Genomic DNA, 17,601 nt, shown 5'->3' on the forward strand with positions numbered 1-17,601 from the left:
AGTCACAGGAAGGACAGAAGAGGAGGGATCAAAACTCTTCCAGTTCTTTAATACTGTCTGCCTCTGATTTACTTCTTTCCATTTTCTCTGCCAGTTGGCCCCTCAAGCCCCTTCCCACCTCCTTGCCTAGTTTCCATCTCGCTTTCCTTTTCTGAGGAGTATACCCTGAGTGAGACCACCATCCCTAAATCTCCTCGTTCCAAAACCCTCCATCTGGAGCCTCAACTTTGGGATGAAAGAGGAAGTGAGGGAAGGAGAACTAATAAAGAGCATGGGTTAAACAGAAGTGACCAGGAGGAGAGAATGGAAAGATTAATATGGAAGAAGAGGATGAGGAAAGAGGGATGACAGAAGGAAACTGGGAGGGAAAGCCATGTGGGGAAGAGACAGGGAGAAAGGGACAGGGAGAAGGGGTTGGGGGAAAAGAGGTGAAGAGAAGAGGTGGGGAGACAGGGAAAGGAGAAGGGCAGGCAAAGGACATGGGGAGAACCGGTGTGGAGAAGAGGCTGAGGAGAAAGGATCGAGAAGGGATGGGAACAAGGGGCTGGAGAGGAAAGGATGGGAGATGGGGCGAGAAGAAGAGGGTAGGTAGAAGGGAGAGGGGAATGGAGAGAAAAGGGTTGGGAGGGAGATTAGGGCAGTGAGGGAGAAGAGGGGACGGTGGAGGAATGAGGGGTAGGAAAGAAGATGGAAGAGCAGGACGAGAAGGAGAAGGGGACGAGGAGAGAGGATGTAGAGAACGGGATGGGAGAAGGGGACAGGGCGCTTGGACCAGGAGAAGGGAAGAGAACGGGGACGCGGGAACCGCGCAGCGCTGGGGCCGGATCCGGCCGGGGACTGGGGCCGGGAAGTCTAGGGGCGGAGGGAGGACTGGCGGGCGCTGGGGGGGCAGCGGCGCGGAGCGCGGGTGGGGGCGGGGGCGGGGGCTCGCGGGCGGAGGGGCGGGGGCTCGGGTTACCGCGCGGAGGGCGGGGGAGGGGAGGGGAGGGGGCGCGGGGCCGCGGCGGCGAATCTCGCTTCCTCCTCGGGGCGGCTGTGTAGGAGGCGGCGCCCCGGCGGCGGCGACGGCGGCGGCGGACGGACCGACCGACGGGCGGCTGCTCGCGAACCGACGGCCGGCCGGCCGCCCGAAGCTGCTCGCTGGCCGGGAGACAGCGGTGGCGGACGATGCGCGGCCCCAGGCCCCGCGCGGGCGGGCGCTGCCCAGGGGGCTGACCGCGCCGGACGGTGCCCCAGGACCGGGCAAGGGAGCCCGCGCCGCGCGGAGGTCAGTGCCCGCGGCCGCCCGGCCCGTCCGGCCGCACCCGCCGGGCCGCCGGCCTCTCCTGGGCGGCGGTGGCGGCGACGGAGCCGGGGGCTTTGTTCGGAGCCGGAGACAATGGGGGAGGGGGGGCCTGGGCCTGCGGGACGAGGACGAGCGTGAACGTGAGCGTGGGGGCAGGGCCTGGGGGTCTTTGTGTGCGTGTGTCATCGAGTCGGATGTGTGGCGGCGTGAGTGTGCCGGGGGTGTAGGCAGGGTGTGTGTGTGCTCCTCCGAATGTGAATGTGAGCGCGAGTGCATCGCCTAGTGTGAGTCAGTGCGTGTCACTGGGGAGTTGTGTGTGTGTGTGTGTGTGTGTGTTTGGCCGTGTGTACGTGCGTGTCACTCCGAGGGTGTGTGGGTCAGAGTGAGTATGTGTCTGGTGAGCCAGTCCCTGTGAGGGAGTGTGTGTGTGTGTGTGTGTGTGTGTGTGTGTGTGTGTGTGTGTGTTGCCTGCCTCTGTGGGAGCCATGTGTCAGAATGTGGAGGATGGGTGTGTGACAGAGACAAACTGAGACAGAAACAAAGAAACTGAGGGGGGAGAAGTAAAGAGAAACAGGAGAGACAGGCGAAGCCCGAACTGGAGGTCTGTCACCCAGACTGGTGTTGAGTTTGTGTCCAGGATGCCTAGATGGGAATCCTGTGCAGGGGACGGAGGGAGGTCACTGCGGGCCTGGTCCCACGTGGAGGGGGTGGGGAAATGGAGGTCTAGAAGTACAATGAGCTCAGTGTGGCGTGGGCCGGGCTCACAGCCATGGGGTCATAGGCCAGAAAAATATTGTTGCTTATGTCAACTCCTCAAATACCCACAGGGGACACCGTTGCAGGCAGCACACATCCACAAGAGATGCCTTCACAGCCATCACACACCCCCCGGAAGCACTGTCAGAGCCAATACACATTTACAGAGGGTGCTCTCAGAACAGCATACACCCACGATAGAAATGGTGCAGCCAACACATTCCCACGGGATCATTGTCAAGGCCACCACAAACCATGGGAGACACCATTGCTGCCAGCACCTTTCCGGAGACACTGCCACAGCAATATACATCCACTGGTAACCCTGTCACAGCCAACCCATCCTCTAGGTTATACTTCATCAGGACTGCCTGTACATAGCAGGTGTCTCAGAGACCTGACACTAACAGGAGGCTGTGTTGCAGTCACCCTTACCAACACCCGTTTGTATATCCCATAGGAAACACAGTTTTAGGTGTCTTGCACACACCACAGACTGAGCTGTCCCAACTGCTGAATAAACTCCCATTAACTTACGATACTAACACCATGGCTTCTCACTCATAGACTTCCTAGGCTTACCCTCTAGCTCCCTGAAAACTTGGGGACCTAGATCAGTCTTCCCCTCACCCTATACACTGCCATGGTTCCAAGTGTTCCTCCAAGTGTAGCCTCACAGTTTCTTGAGCTCTTTAGCTCCTGTTACCTTCTCCCCTCCCATGACCACTCTGTATAATTGGTCCATCTCTAAAATTCTGAACTCCTACATTCCACTCTGCCCAGAGCCTCCAGTGTCCTTCCAGCTCCCGGATGCCCTTGCTCCCATTCCACTTACTTTTCAACCTCATAATGACTCCTTGCCCTTGACCTCTTTGCTTTGTCCTCATCTGCCCCTTTCTGGCTTTGTGCTCTCCTTCCAGTTTATATGCCCAGGACCATCACTTCATCCACTCCTTGGCCACTCTTTGTTCCGTTTTATTGTTGTCCTTGAGACCACCCATCCCACAAAGTCTCAGCCCTAGCTGGAATGATTTCTCAACCACACCAAGTTATGCTTCTATAAATTCACGCTTCTATAAATTGCACCCTCAACTGGGCCCTCCAGAAATAAATAGATGAAATTTTTTCTATTTTTTCACATCCCTTTACCTTACATCCCTCATTGTTTTCAGCAGATTAATTAGTCAACTCGCTGGACCATTTATTCTGCAAACACCTATTAAGCACCTACTCTGTGCCAGGCGGTGTGGTAGGTGGTGGCATTACAAGGGTGAACCAAATAGCCATGGTCCTTGCCTGTATGGAGCTTACAGGCTATGGGGTGAGCGCTGTACCATGGCAGCACATAGCAGGGAAACCTGAGCCCCTGTAGGGAGACCAGAAGAGGCTTTTGGAAGGAAGTGACATTTAAGCTTAAGCTTGATAGATACATAGGGAGTCTACCGAGCAAAGGAGAGGTGGAGGTGAGGTGAAGCCGGTGGAAAATATGCCAAGCCTAGGGAGCAGCAATGGAAAGCCCACATGTGAGAAAGTATTGTATGTCTGAGGGAAAAAGCAATCCAGTGAGCCTGGCACTAGTAGCATGATGTGAGGGCAGGTCACAGAGTCTGACAGAGGTAATGAAGGGTTAGTTAGGTCATGCAGTTCTTGCAGGTCCATATGAAAGCTTATGGAAGCCGAGAATAATTGAAAATCACCGAATCATTTGAAGCTGTGGTGTGATAGGATCAGATCTGTCTTATAAATACCACTCTGACAGCAGTGTGGTGACTGGAGGGAGGAGTCTGGGAAGAAAGGGATGGTTGGCTGTTGCAGGAACCCAGGAGGGGATAATGCTGGTCTGAACTGGAGGAGTGGCAGTAGAGGACGAGGAAGTAGATAGTTTCAAGAATTCTTTAGGCAGTGGGGTCAGAAGGGCTCAGTGACAGAATGGATGTGGAGGCTGAAGGAAAGGGAGGAAGAGTAGACATGACAGACACACCTGGTCTGTCGGCCACTCGGAGAATTGAGGCCATCCCGTTTGAATCCCCTCGGCTGTTGCGGATCCCGCCCGCTTCGGCCTCACTTGACAAATTACTCTGAGTCTTATCCATGTGTCCAGTTTCTCCCTCTGTACCCATTCCTCCCGTGAGCACATGAAGAGCCTCCAGGCTCTCCTACCTTCTAGGTTATAATACCTCTCCAGGTATTAACCCTGTAATACCTGACTAAGACGCTCTCTCACTTTGCCGCCCTGCCACATTTTGTGCAAGGGTCTTCCGCACAGAGCTCCTCACTTCCCATTTGCTCCTGCCCCATACAATGTACCTGCTCTCCCTAAGAGAACATGACCTCTCACCTGCCAAATTTAGGGGCTCTTTTCAGAAGTCCTCAACTGCTTGACCTCCTGGCAGGGTCCAACATTGTTGACTGTTTTTTTCTCTTTGAATCATTCTTACGCCTTTTGAGCCACTATTTTATTCTGTCAGTATTTAATGAGCTCACTGCTAGGTGGTGGGGATACTGTAATAGGAGACACTATTCTATTCCTACCCTTGGCAAGGGATACAGGCAAAAAAGCAGATGATACAGTAGGGTGGGATCTGTGCATCTCTCTTTCAGAGCACCTCCTGGCTGTTCCTTCTCAGTCTGCTTTGGGGGCTCCTTTGGGTGGCCCCTAAATGTTACTGTTTATTAGGGTTCTGGCTTGGACCTTCTTATTGTCTCACTGTATACACCCCTCTTGGTCATCTGTCTCATTCATTTCCAGGGCTTTACTTATCATCTGTATAAGCTGATGACTCCCAGATATCTATCTCTTCCACACCTCTCTTCTGACCCCCAGACCTGCAGGTCTGCTTCCTACCTGATCTTTACTATAGAGTCCATAAGCCCCTTAACATGTCCAGACCTGATCTCCTCATTCCTTCCTCCCCCAAACCACCATCCCCACTCAGTTATCAAGCTACAAACCCAGAAATTAACCGTAGCCACTCCCTTCTCCACATGTCCCATAACCCAGAAAGTCATTGGGACCTGTTGGTTCTACTTCCTTTCCAGCTGTCTCTGATATCCCATCCCCTTTTATCCATGGCCTCAGCTACTGCCTTCACCATCTTTTCACATGAATTACTTCAAGAGCCTCCTAACTTGTCTCCCTGGACGTCTACTCTTCCCTCTTCCAATCCAGTCTTCTCATTGCGGCAAGAGGGATCTCCCTAAAGTGCAAATCCAGCCACGGCATTCCCTGCTCAGCATTCTTTAGTGTCCTACCACTGTCTTGGGTGAGATCTCTACTTTAAGGAGGCTTAGGAGGTCTGTCATGACCTGACTCCCCCAGCCTCCCCACCCTCTCCCATTTCCATAGCTCCCTCACATTGCAAGTTCCAGCCATACTGAATTCCTTGTAGTTCCCCAAAGACACTGCATTCTTCCATGCTTCTGGCCCTTTGCACGTACTGCCTGAAAAGCCTTTTACTCCCTTTGTCTCCTGGATAACCCCTTCCCATCCTCAGCTCTAGTCTCAAACCCTGTCTCTCCTGACCACCAGGCAAGCTTGGGACCCTCTTGTCTCACTGTTGTCATTACCTCTTCCCTTTCTGTCTCTCTGCCTGGGCTGGGGTATCCTTAATGACAAGGCTGTATATTATTCATCTTCGTGTCCCCGGACCCCTCTACAGATGCTTGGCAATGAACAATGAATGAATGAATGAGGCACCTCACAGCACCTCCCTCACCCTCATTCACTCTTCAGAAGACTGACCCCTGGTCTCAGCTGCCCACACAGTAGAGACATTTTCACACACGCCCACTTACCCACTAGAGACAGAAAGTCTCTAGTTCATGAACTTAACTTAGTTCATTTTCCACTCCCCTCCCGCACAAGTTGTCCTTCCTCACCCTACTGTCTCTCCTCTTCTCTCTCTTTCACCTGGACTTCTCTTTTCCTGGATCCTCTTCCGCTCCCCTATTGGACTTTATTTCCCTTTCATTCAGCTAGCAAATATTTAACAAACACCAGAAATTTGCAGATCCAAATCTACTGGGCCACATGCCTGTTGGGGTTCTTGGAGGGAGTGGAAGACGAGGAAGCTGTGACATGCCATCAGGCCACAGGACTACAGTGCCTCTCCACCTGCTCTGCTCCACCAGGCCCCCTTCCCTGGAGGTGCCGCGGGCTGCTCCTTCCTCGAACACCCACTCACATACACCACTCTGAACCCTCCTACTCCTGGCACCCAGGCCCCTGCTCCTCCCTGTATCAGCTTCCCAGATACTGGTGCCCTCTCCTTCCTTTTCCTTTTGCCCACCACTGTAGCTCCCTCACCCTGCCCTGCCCATCCCTGCCCAGGCCTCCCTACCTGTGAACACCATGAAGGCAGGGACGCGATCTGTCCAGGTCACTGGACAAAGCCCCTCCCATGGGTTCATGGTATTGGATCCCATCTTTTTCCTGGTTTCCTGCTGCCTGCCCCTTCCTTCAGCTCCGGTGTCAGTGTTTCCAGGTAATCCTCTGACTTCCGGGCATTTCAACCTCTGCCACTTAGGAGGGGCTTCTCAGTTCCTGTGTCCCCTGGTGAGAGGGCACCTCCTTCCGGCAGTCCGCCTAGAACCCCCAGGCCTGAGTCAGGATGCCCCTCTGTGTTCGCTTAGCACAGTGGAGTGCCCCGTTGTTTATGTTTTTCTGTCTAAGCTGCTCCATGGAAGGAGCTGTTTCCTCTCAGAGCCCAGAACACACTGTCACATGCTTGGTGAGGAAGGAGGAAAGGGAGGAAAGGAAGGGGGGCTACACCTCACACCTCCCAGCCTCACCATTTACCACCTGGATGACCTTAGCTTCTCTGAGCTTCCCTTTCCTCAGTTGAATATGGAGGTAACAGTAAGACAGTTGTTCTGAGGATTGAGAAAGGAAACAACTATTAAGTGCTCAACTCTTAACTTAGTTCATTTCACTTCCAAGATCTCAGCCCCTCTACTACTCTCTCCTTCTCCTCCACCTCTTGCTTCCCCAGACTCGTTCTTCCCTCTACGTCTCCAGCTTCTCTGCTAGCTCCAGCCTCACTGGCCTCCTCTGCAGCCCGGACTGTACTTGTGAGAGTCAGATCTTAAGACCAGGTCCTTGCTGCTCATCCCACCACTGTAGCTCCCTCACCCTGCCCTGCCCATCCCTGCCCAGGCCTCCCGACCCGTGAACACCATGAAGGCAGGGACGCGATCTGTCCAGGTCACTGCTATGTCTCTAGTGCCTAGTATGGTGTTTGGCACATGGTAGGTCTTCAATAGGTACTTATTGAATAAATCTATTAGTGAATCATTTCACACACATGCCCTGGGCCCACCTCCCCTATTTTTCCCTTTGTCTCCTGGAGACCTCCAAGCATCCTCTGGTCACTTCCCCTCTAACCACCTGACCATGCCCACCTGACTCTCAACCTGGATTCATAACTGCCTCGTCACTGATCACCTCCTACTCCGACCCACCTTGCATGTACTGCTGGAGTTACTCTCCTACGCACAGCTCTGCTCAGGCTCCTTCCCTGTTCGGTTGCCTGGCCACTTAATGAACGTTTATCAGACTGTTCCAAGCCCTCCAGCAGAGAAGCAATATTGTGGAAGAGAAAGCACTAGCTTTGGAGTCCATCAGAGCTATGTTCCAGACGTTTCTCTGCTACCTAGTCTGAGCTTCAGTCTCCTCAGCTGTGGAATAACACTTATCCCAGGGTTATTGTGACTGTCTGGCACGCAATAGCAGCCAACATTTATTGAGCCTTCACTGTGTACCAGCCACTGTGCTAAGTTTTTTTGTCATTCTTTCATTTAACTTTCATATCAACCATATAAAGTAGGCACTTTAATCCCCATTTTACAAAAGAAGAAACTTAGGTCTAGAAAGGTTAAACAGTTTTCCCAGGATTTCTCTATAAGTGGCGGAGTCAGAATTTGAACTCGAGTCTGTCAGACAGCAGAGCCCATCTTCTTAACCACTGTAATAAGAGTTCATGCTTGTGTACTTATACAAGCATCTTTGTGTTCATGCTTATGTGTGCTGACTGTGTGCAACACACTATTCTAACTGCATGTACACTGTAGTATTATTATTGTCCCTATTTTTTTTTATGTGGACCATTTTTTTAAAGTCTTTATTGAATTTGTTACAATACTGCTTCTGTCTTATGTTTTTCTGTTTTTTGGCCATGAGGCGTGTGGGATCCTAGCTCCCTGACCAGGGGTCGAACCCGCCCCCCCTGCACTGGAAGGCGAAGTCCTAACCACTGGACCACCAGGGAAGTCTCTGTCCCTATTTTATAAATGAGGCAATGGAAGCACTGAGCATTTCAGAGGCACACCCAAGATTACACAGCTAGCAAGTGAGAAGCTGGGGAGAAATCCCAGAGTTGGTTTGCCCCCAGAGTCCATGTCTTCAGCACTGTCTGGTCCTACCTCACCATGACACATTGCCTCCATTTTCTAGGAGTGCAGTAAGCATGTGTTGATGAATGAATCTATACTGACATCTGGTCTATGGCTAGTTGTTAGCTGATTCATTCTCTATCAGTTCCCACTGCAGGAGGCTTGCTCCCTTAGGACTCTTCCTGAAACGATTCTCCCCAAGATCACTATGACCTCCTGACTGCTAAAACCAGTGGCCACTTCTCAGTCTTCATCTTTCTGGACCTTTCAGCAGCATTGGACACTTATCGATCTCTCCATCCTTGTTGAAATGCTCCCTCCTTTAACTTCTGAGCTATGGCCTCCTTCTCTTTCTCCTCCAAGAAGAATAATGCTCTCCTCAGTCTGCCCCTTGAATGTGACTGCTCCCCAGGGCTCTGTCCTAAACTCTCTTTTCGCTCTACATGTCCTACCTGATGGATCTCCATACCCATGGCTATGAGTTACTCCTTGATTGGTTCAAATCCATCTCCAACCCAGACCTCTCTCCTGAGCTCCAGACCTGCAGATCCAGCTGTGTTTGGGACACCTCCATGGGGGGGCCTCAACAGGAAGCCCCCAGATGGCTTCTCTTCTGTGCTGTCCTCATGGCACCACAGTAGTAATCAGGCCAGAACCCTGGAGTCAGTCTAGAGCCCCTCCATTCCCTCACCCTTCCTGAAGGGTCGGCGGCCAAATCTGGTCAACTTCACCTCCTCACATCTTTCTTCTCTGTGTCCTCTCTGTCCCGCTACTGCTGACCTGGGTTACAAACACCTTGTCCTTGGTGTCCCTCCTCCCAGAGGTTCTCTTCTCCAGGCCTCCATTGTCTTCCTAGGTCTCTCCCCTGAAATTTCTTCCTCGCTTCATCTTTCCCTTCTCCATGAATCTCAGGCAGTATGGAGTGCATAGTCCTGGGATCAAATCAAGGCTGTGTTAACTCAGGACAGTTGTTTCACTCCGAGCCCCAGTTTCCTCAGTGGAAGGTGGGATGCCTTCTTCACACGGTTGCTAAGATGATTAAATAAGGCACCGTCTATGAGTTGCCAGCACACTAGCAGTCCAGAAAAGAAACCTTCCCTCTGCCTTCTCTGCTCACATCCATCCCCGGCCTCTCCCTGAGGTGCCTAATGAGACCAGTCCTCAGGAGGGACAGAGCCAGGCCCGGGCACTGCCCTGGGCCACCCATCCATGAGGTTGTCCCGGGGACATCCAAGGAAGCCAGCTTGTCGGCCTTCTCCTCCCTCCTCCCTTACTAATGCCTCCTCTCCTCTTTACCCCCTTCCGCCGACTCCCCAGCCCTAGCTCCCACCTTTATTTACTGCCCTCCACCTCTCCAGCCCAGCTGTTCCTGTCTCTGACTTGCCTCCCCTTTCTGTATGAACTCCACTCGCTCTTTGCTTTGCCGATACACACTCCCTCTCCCTCAGTCTTGCTCCCCGTGGTCCCCCATGAGAACTCTCGCCTCTCTTCCTCTCCCCTTTACGCCTGGCCCTGTATCTCCACCTCCCTTTGCTCACCAAAGCTACCCTCTTCTTCCTCCACTTCTGAGCCAATCTGCCTTTTGCAGCCCCCTCCTCACCCTGTTGTCTTTCTGGTCTAAGTCCCTCCCTGGCTCTGGGACAGGAAGTTGAGGGAGGAGACCTGTGAGGTGCCAGCTCCCCCAGCCTGCTTCCCCTCTGCACCTTGGGCCATTCCTCTGCTTCCTTCTGGAGCACCCTTTCCCTTATGGTCCCCCTACTGCTCCCCCACAGCCCACCTCTTTCCTCTCCCATGTTCTCCCTGCTCCCAGGTCCTATAGACGCACAGCCTGCTGGGGGGGGGGGGTGGGGATTGACATCACATTGCAGGCCCCAATGAACAGTCTCGCCCCTCCCCCTCCTAATGAGAACCAGCTGTGGTTCCAGAGGCCCAGATGTGGGGCTAGAGGGGGAGAGCAGGATGGAGCCAGAGGACAGAGTAACAGGACCGGGACAGGGTGAGGGCATGTAGCAAGGCAGAACTGGGTGGGGGAAGAGATGTGACCAATCTGGGGGGAGAAAGAAGATACATCTGGGTAGGGGGCAGGACAGATTGGGGAAAGAGACAAGATGGATGGCTTAGGCCAGGTCTGGGGGAAGGGATGGGACAAACCTGGAGAGGGAAAGAGACAGGAACAGAGAGGAGGAGCAAGTCTTGGGGAAGAAGCAGTGAGAAACAGTGGACAGATGGGGAGATGGTGCTGAGAAGAGAGTTGGAGAGGGGATGAGACAGTCTCGGGAGAGAGTCTGGAGTTCGAGTTTGGAACTAGAAGCCCTGGAGCAGGAAGTGATGAAGCATAGTCCAGACAGGCCCCAGGGACCTCGAGGTCACAGCTGCAGCCACAGAGCTGACCACGAGTGCCCCAACAGTGTGTGTGAGAGCATGCCGGCGTGTGGGTGCGTCTGCAAGTGTGTGCGCGGGCCTGCCAGCGTGAGTCTGTGCAGGGGTGAAAGTGGTTTGTCTGTGTCCGTGAGAGGGAGGGGGTGTGAGTGAGTGTGCCTGTGTGTATGTGTGCGTGTGTGTGTGCGCACGCGCCTGTGTGTGTGAGGCCCACGAGAAAGTGTCTTTCTGTGTGTATGTGTCTGTGTGGGCAAAAGCATGCCTGTGTGTGTTTCCATGTGTGCCTGCACGTGTGTGTGGGGTGGGGGAAGGTTCCAGGCGAATGAACATGCCCATCTGTGTGAGTGATAACATGCTCCTCTGTGAGGTTGGGCGTCTCTGTGTATGTTAGAGTAGCTCCTGTCCATGTGAGTGTGTGTGTTGAGTGTGCCTGTCTGCATGTGAGTCTGTGCATCTGTGTGCCTGGCTGTGTGTGGGTCTGTGACTTCGTGAGTAGGCACCTTTGTGCATCCACTGTGAGGGTGTATGGGGGAGTTTGCATTGAACAGGGACCCGGGAGGGCACCAGGGTCTACACGGGTTGGGAGAAGGGACATCTGCCTGGGCCTGAATCCCTCCTCCTCAAGGCTGATCATTCACCTGAGTTTTACCTCGTACCATTCATACATCCTTTCATTCAGAAAATGCATTGATCATGTGCTACGTGCCGTGCTCTGTGCTACACACAAAGGTGAATAAGATACAGTCCTGGCCCTCAAACAGCTGACATTCTGGGTTGGGGACAAAGAATCCTAACACAGAATGTAAGAAGTACATTGATCTCACTATCCATTATCCCCACTCTGCTTTCTCTCCACTGACTGATTAAATGAACAGGACCAATTCTTAACCCTTGACTCCTAACGCAGTCTCTAGGCCTAGATCCCTGCCCTGGCCACTGCACCATCTCTCTGCACACAGCCTCTCCCCTCTCTGAGTCAGGCCTGTGTTTACTCTGACCTTCTTGTTCTGAATTCCTCTGATCTGTTATTCCATGGGGAAGCTCCACAGACTTCACAGACTTGAGCCTTGGGGAGAGGGGTCTTAGTAAATCCTAGAGCTCTGAAGCCAAGGATGGTGTTGGGAACCGAGGAGAGAGCATCTACCAAATGCCCAACTCTGAGCTCCTTGTTTCCATTGCCTGTGATTCTCCTAAAACCCCACAAAGTAGGCATTAACATGGCCATTACATAGATTAGGAAAATAACACTCAGATTGGACTCAAAGCCAGCTCAAACTCCAGAGTCCCAGCTCTTTTCATTGCCTCACACAGATGGGAGACATTGGGGTTGGAAGTGTAAGTAGAGGGTCAGAAACTCTCATCCCGTGGGAGGACAGGAAGTCCTAGAGCAGAGCAAATCTAGAAAGACCAAAGGACACACTTCTGCAGCCATTTCTACGGCCACACTCCTGACCATGGTGCCTCAGGGGCGCGGGCTCACACGTGTTTGTGTGTGTCGTCTGAGTTGGCGTGTCCAGGGGCGTTTCTCCCCGTGTCAGCAGGTGAGGGTGGTGGTGTGCACTTACGAGGTTCTGCACATTTGTTCAGCACTGATCGCCTGCTCTCGTGACACCTCTAGGAACTGCTGGAGAACCAGAAACTAAGACCCTCAAGCTGCTCTCCTCAAGGAGCTTTCAGTTCGGTGTAGGGGGAGGGGTGTGATGGGCAGACGCATGAACAAATCAGGGCTGCTGTGCAATTTATTGTCAGTGTGCATCTAAGGCAGTGAGAGCCCAGTAGGGGATACCGTAGGCACTGCAGGGAGGTCAGAGAGATATCATAGAAGAGTCCACAGAAGACAGGATGTTTGAATGGGATCTTGAAGTTTGAGTAGGGGATGGCCAATTGGACAGGACTTTTAAAGGATATCTCAGGACAAAAGCATGGTACATACAAGGCAAGGAGTTGGGACGGATCAGGTGATGGGTTTAGTGTTGGAATGCAGGGTGCAGTGGGGGAAGGTGAATGTGGGGCACAGTGGAGAGGTTGGCAGGGCTCAGGTCAGTAAGATATATTAAGGAGGTTGGGCTTTGTCTTGCGAAGAGAAGTTCTATACCTAGTGTCCATGAACCCGTGAAACTGCAGACAGTTTGGGTAGATGTACATCTGCATTGTTTTGTCCATAATGGGCAGCAGTTTTCTGCCGTCAGTGATGGCAAACCCATGGAAGCCTTTTGTCGCGACTGGTTTGGTGAGAGTTGTGAGGATAGCTCTGGTCAGGCGGACATGGATCAGAGGGGCCAATCCAGGAGGCATGGGGACCACTAAAGGGCTGTGGCAGGAATCGAAAAGAGGGATGACAGTGCTTGGACTGGGACAGCAACAGTGTGAAAACATAGGAAAGGGCAGACTTGAAACATGTCTAGTTAAGATGGTCAGGTTTTGAAGACTAATTGGAAATCAGGACTGAAGAAAAGCAAGGAAAGCAAGGAGAGTTTCTGAGCGGTGGTGCTGTTCACAGGAAAGGGAATGGAGGAAGAAAATCAGGTTGAGGTGAAGGTTGGGAATACATTGTAAGGAAGTCCATTGTATGGCTGGACATGTGTCTCCAGTGCTCTCCAGAGCTGGAGATTGCAAAGTCATCAGCAAATAGACGGTACAGAAGATGATTGATACATTTGAATTGAAGGCATGGGAGTGGCTAAGATCACCCAGGCAGTGTGGTAAGTGGGAAAACATGCGGCCCTGGACTGAGTCCTGAGGAGCACCAGTTTTTAAGGGCAGAGGAAGAACTTGCCCAGGGGACTGAAGAGTGGACACAGAAGTACAATGGAAGTGAGAGGTGGGGAGCCACCATGGGAGGCCAGGAGGGCTAGGCTTCAAGAAGCCAGTGATCAGTGTTTCAGTGTTCCAGAATGATCCAGCAAGGAGATAAAAATGTATCCATCGGATGTAGAGTACAGCGATGACTGGAAGCTTAGTGAAAGCAGTGTCACAGGAGAGGAAGACTCTCTGTGTAGATGGAGGAGGGGGTGAGAGGTGAGAAATTGGAGGAAGTGAACAAACCTTTCAGAGAGGGCAATGTCTCCACGGATTCGGCTCTCACTCAGTCCTTAAAGGCCTTCATGGGGCTTTAGGCCTCCTCCTTCTTGAACGTCAGCAGCATTTGAAGCCCTGGCTCCCTTAGCCACAGAGGCACCGCCCTTCCCTGGATTTGTTTCTGTCTCTCTCTCTGGCCAGTTAAGGCTGCCTTGGTCCAGCTGATGGTTCAGGCCCGAAATCTGCCCATTATCCGTGACTCCTCCCACTCCCTCATCCCCTGCCTCAAGCCATCATCAAGTCCTGCCTGTTCTACCTGCGAAACGTCCGGCAGAGCTATCCGCTTCTCCCCATTTTCATTGCTAACACTCATCCAATTCACCGTCAATTCACCCTCACCTGGACTCCCCCAAGTGTGTTACAAGGGCTGTCCTAAGATAACCTTCCCATCTGTGTGATCCTTGTTTACAAAGGGGCAGCAATAGAGATCTTCACAAGACGTAAGCCATATTGCAGCACCCACTCTTAAGATGCTTTCATGGCTTCCATTTGTCCCCGGCATAAAGTCAGAATCATCAGTATGGCCTTCGAGCCCCTGCCCCATTTCATACCTTCTGCCTCAGCACTCTACACCTCACACACGTTGTGCCCTACCTGCCCGGACACCCTCAGCCCCTTCTTGACTGCGGACTCTAAGCCTCCCATTCAGTTCCCTCTTCTGAATGTTTCTGTATCCCCCTTCTCCGCCCACCATTGTCTAGCAAATACCTACATTAAGTAGATCCTGACTTGAATGTGGCTTCCTCAGAGAAGCACTCCCTGACTCCCTGACTGTGGTAAGCCCCTCCTCTATCTATGCCTTCACAGCTCCCGGCACTCCTCCCTCACAGCCCTTATCACACTTCTAATTACTTGTCCAAGTCCTGGACTGTTTCCTGTATTCTCTGAGGTGTCTCCAGTGCCTCCACATAATAGGTGCTCAATCTCTTGTTAAATAGAGAGGGAAGTAGGGCTAAAGGTGTATATATATATATATATATAGAGAGAGAGAGAGAGAGAGAGAGAGAGAGAGAGAGAGATTATATATATATTATAGAGAGAGAGAGAGAGAAAGAGAGACTTCAGCATAGTTAAATGTTGGTAGAAGGCTCTGGCAGAGAGGACATTGTTGAGATTCGGGTGAGGTTGCCAAGCACATGATTATTGAGGTATTAATCCTGGATGAGAAGAAAAATGGGAAAGAATTGGCCACACGTTTAAGTCTACAGATGGAAGGAAGGGAGTCTGAAGGCATTTAGGTCTGAACAATAGGAAAAAACAATCTGCTGGGGGGTGGAGGGGGGACGGGAATCAGAGTGGGATGGGACCTGCCAGGTAAAGACTGGAGTGGGTCCTGAGGAGCTTCCTGGGCCCCAGACGGTGTGAGGCAGCACACGCAGGGCCACTGAGCATGCTTGAGTCCTGGTGTGGCCTAGACCCCAGCCTGGACGGTTGATTCCTCCCCCATCATGACCTTTTTGCTTCCGATTTTCTCCCAGGCCAGGAATCGTGAGCTGGAGCCAGGGTCCAAGTTGGATCTGATCCAAAGCCTGAGATCAAGCTGGGCCCGGAGCCTGGCCTGGAGCTGGAGCCCGAGCCACAACTGGACTGCCCCTGCCATGCAGAAGGAGCGGGGCATTGCACCTTCTTGCCCAGGCATGCAGAGCCCCAGGCCCCTACCCCTGCTATCACTGCTGCTGCTCCTGGGCGCGGGGGTGCCGGGCGCCTGGGGCCAGGCTGGGAGCTTGGACCTGCAGATTGACGAGGAGCAGCCAGCGGGCACACTTATCGGGGACATCAGTGCAGGGCTTCCAGCGGGCACAGCAGCACCTCCCATGTACTTCATCTCCGCCCAGGAGGGCAGTGGTGTGGGCACAGACCTGGCCATTGACGAGCACAGCGGGGTGGTCCGTACAGCCCGGGTCTTGGACCGCGAGCGGCGGGATCGCTACCGCTTCACTGCAGTCACTCCTGATGGCGCCACCGTGGAAGTTACCGTGCGAGTGGCTGACATCAATGACCACGCTCCAGCCTTCCCACAGGCTCGAGCTGTCCTGCAGATACCTGAGCATACCGCTCTTGGCACCCGCTACCCACTGGAGCCTGCTCGTGACGCAGACGCTGGCCGCCTAGGAACCCAGGGCTATGCGCTGTCTGGTGATGGGGCTGGAGAGACCTTCCGGCTGGAGACACGTCCCGGTCCAGATGGGGCCCCAGTGCCTGAGCTGGTAGTTACCGGGGAGCTGGACCGAGAGAACCGCTCACACTACATGCTGCAACTGGAGGCCTACGACGGTGGTTCACCACCCCGGAGGGCCCAGGCCCTACTGGACGTGACGTTGCTGGACATCAATGACCATGCCCCAGCTTTCAATCAGAGCCGCTACCACGCTGTGGTGTCCGAGAGCCTGGCCCCCGGCAGTCCTGTCTTGCAGGTGTATGCCTCTGATGCCGATGCCGGTGCCAATGGGGCTGTAACTTATGAGATCAACCGGAGGCAGAGCGAGGGTGACGGACCCTTCTCCATCGACGCACACACGGGGCTGCTGCGGCTGGAGCGGCCACTGGACTTCGAGCAACGGCGGGTCCATGAACTGGTGGTACAGGCACGGGATGGAGGGGCTCACCCTGAGCTGGGCTCGGCCTTTGTGACGGTGCACGTGCGAGATGCCAATGACAATCAGCCCTCTATGACTGTCATCTTCCTGAGTGCGGACGGCTCCCCCCGAGTGTCTGAGGCTGCCCCCCCTGGCCAGCTTGTTGCTCGAATCTCTGTGTCAGACCCAGACGATGGTGACTTTGCCCATGTCAATGTGTCCCTGGAGGGTGGAGAGGGCCACTTTGCGCTCAGCACCCAGGACAGCGTCATCTACCTGGTGTGCGTGGCTCGGCAGCTGGATCGAGAGGAAAGGGATGCCTATAACTTGCGAGTTACTGCCACAGACTCAGGCTCACCCCCGCTGCGAGCCGAGGCTGCCTTTGTGCTGCATGTCACTGATGTCAACGACAACGCCCCTGCCTTTGACCGCCAGCTCTACCGACCCGAGCCCCTGCCTGAGGTTGCGCTGCCTGGCAGCTTCGTGGTGCGCGTGATGGCCCGGGACCCTGACCAGGGCACCAACGGTCAGGTCACCTATAGCCTGGCCCCAGGTGCCCACACCCGCTGGTTCTCCATCGACCCCACTTCAGGCATCATCACCACAGCTGCTTCACTGGACTATGAGTTGGAGCCACAGCCGCAGCTAATTGTGGTGGCCACGGATGGGGGCTTGCCCCCTCTCATCTCCTCTGCCACAGTGAGTGTGGCCTTGCAGGATGTGAATGATAATGAGCCGCAGTTCCAGAGGACTTTCTACAATGCCTCCTTGCCTGAGGGCACCCAGCCCGGAACCTGCTTCCTGCAGGTGGGTAAGCCCCCACCACCACCCCGCACACAGCAGGATGATTCTGTGGGCAGGAGTGGGTCGATCAGAGGGTCACAGGGGACCTCAGAGCAGGCACCAAGCCTTGCAGGTGCCATCTGTTGATGGTGACATATGCCAGAGGGTTCGGTCCTACTCGATGAGCTCCACAGTCTGTGCGGAGGGTGAGGATTAATGAGAAGACGAGAAAGCAGGGTACAAGAGCTGGGCCAGGTAATCTTGGCAGTTGAGAGAATTAAGATTGGATATAGAGAAAATGTGTCTTGCGGTGGCAGGAAATGAGAGAGGACTCTTTAAAGTTTCAAAGTTGTT

At 53.5% G+C, this 17,601-nt stretch overlaps 1 protein-coding gene across 1 annotated transcript in view; it reads left to right on the forward strand.

Moving 5' to 3' along the window:
- Positions 1–1,028: 1,028 nt before the first annotated feature.
- DCHS1 (dachsous cadherin-related 1) overlaps positions 1,029–17,601 on the forward strand; it is a 35,111-nt gene continuing 18,538 nt past the window's right edge. The window contains exons 1-2 of the mRNA XM_079929049.1: positions 1,029–1,267; positions 15,367–17,271. Coding sequence (XP_079785175.1) covers positions 15,487–17,271 — 1,785 coding nt within the window. The 5' untranslated portion in view covers positions 1,029–1,267; positions 15,367–15,486. The remainder of the gene's footprint in view (positions 1,268–15,366; positions 17,272–17,601) is intronic.

This window comes from Stenella coeruleoalba, assembly GCF_951394435.1.
Source record: "Stenella coeruleoalba genome assembly, chromosome: 8".
NCBI classification, from domain to species: Eukaryota; Metazoa; Chordata; class Mammalia; order Artiodactyla; family Delphinidae; genus Stenella; species Stenella coeruleoalba.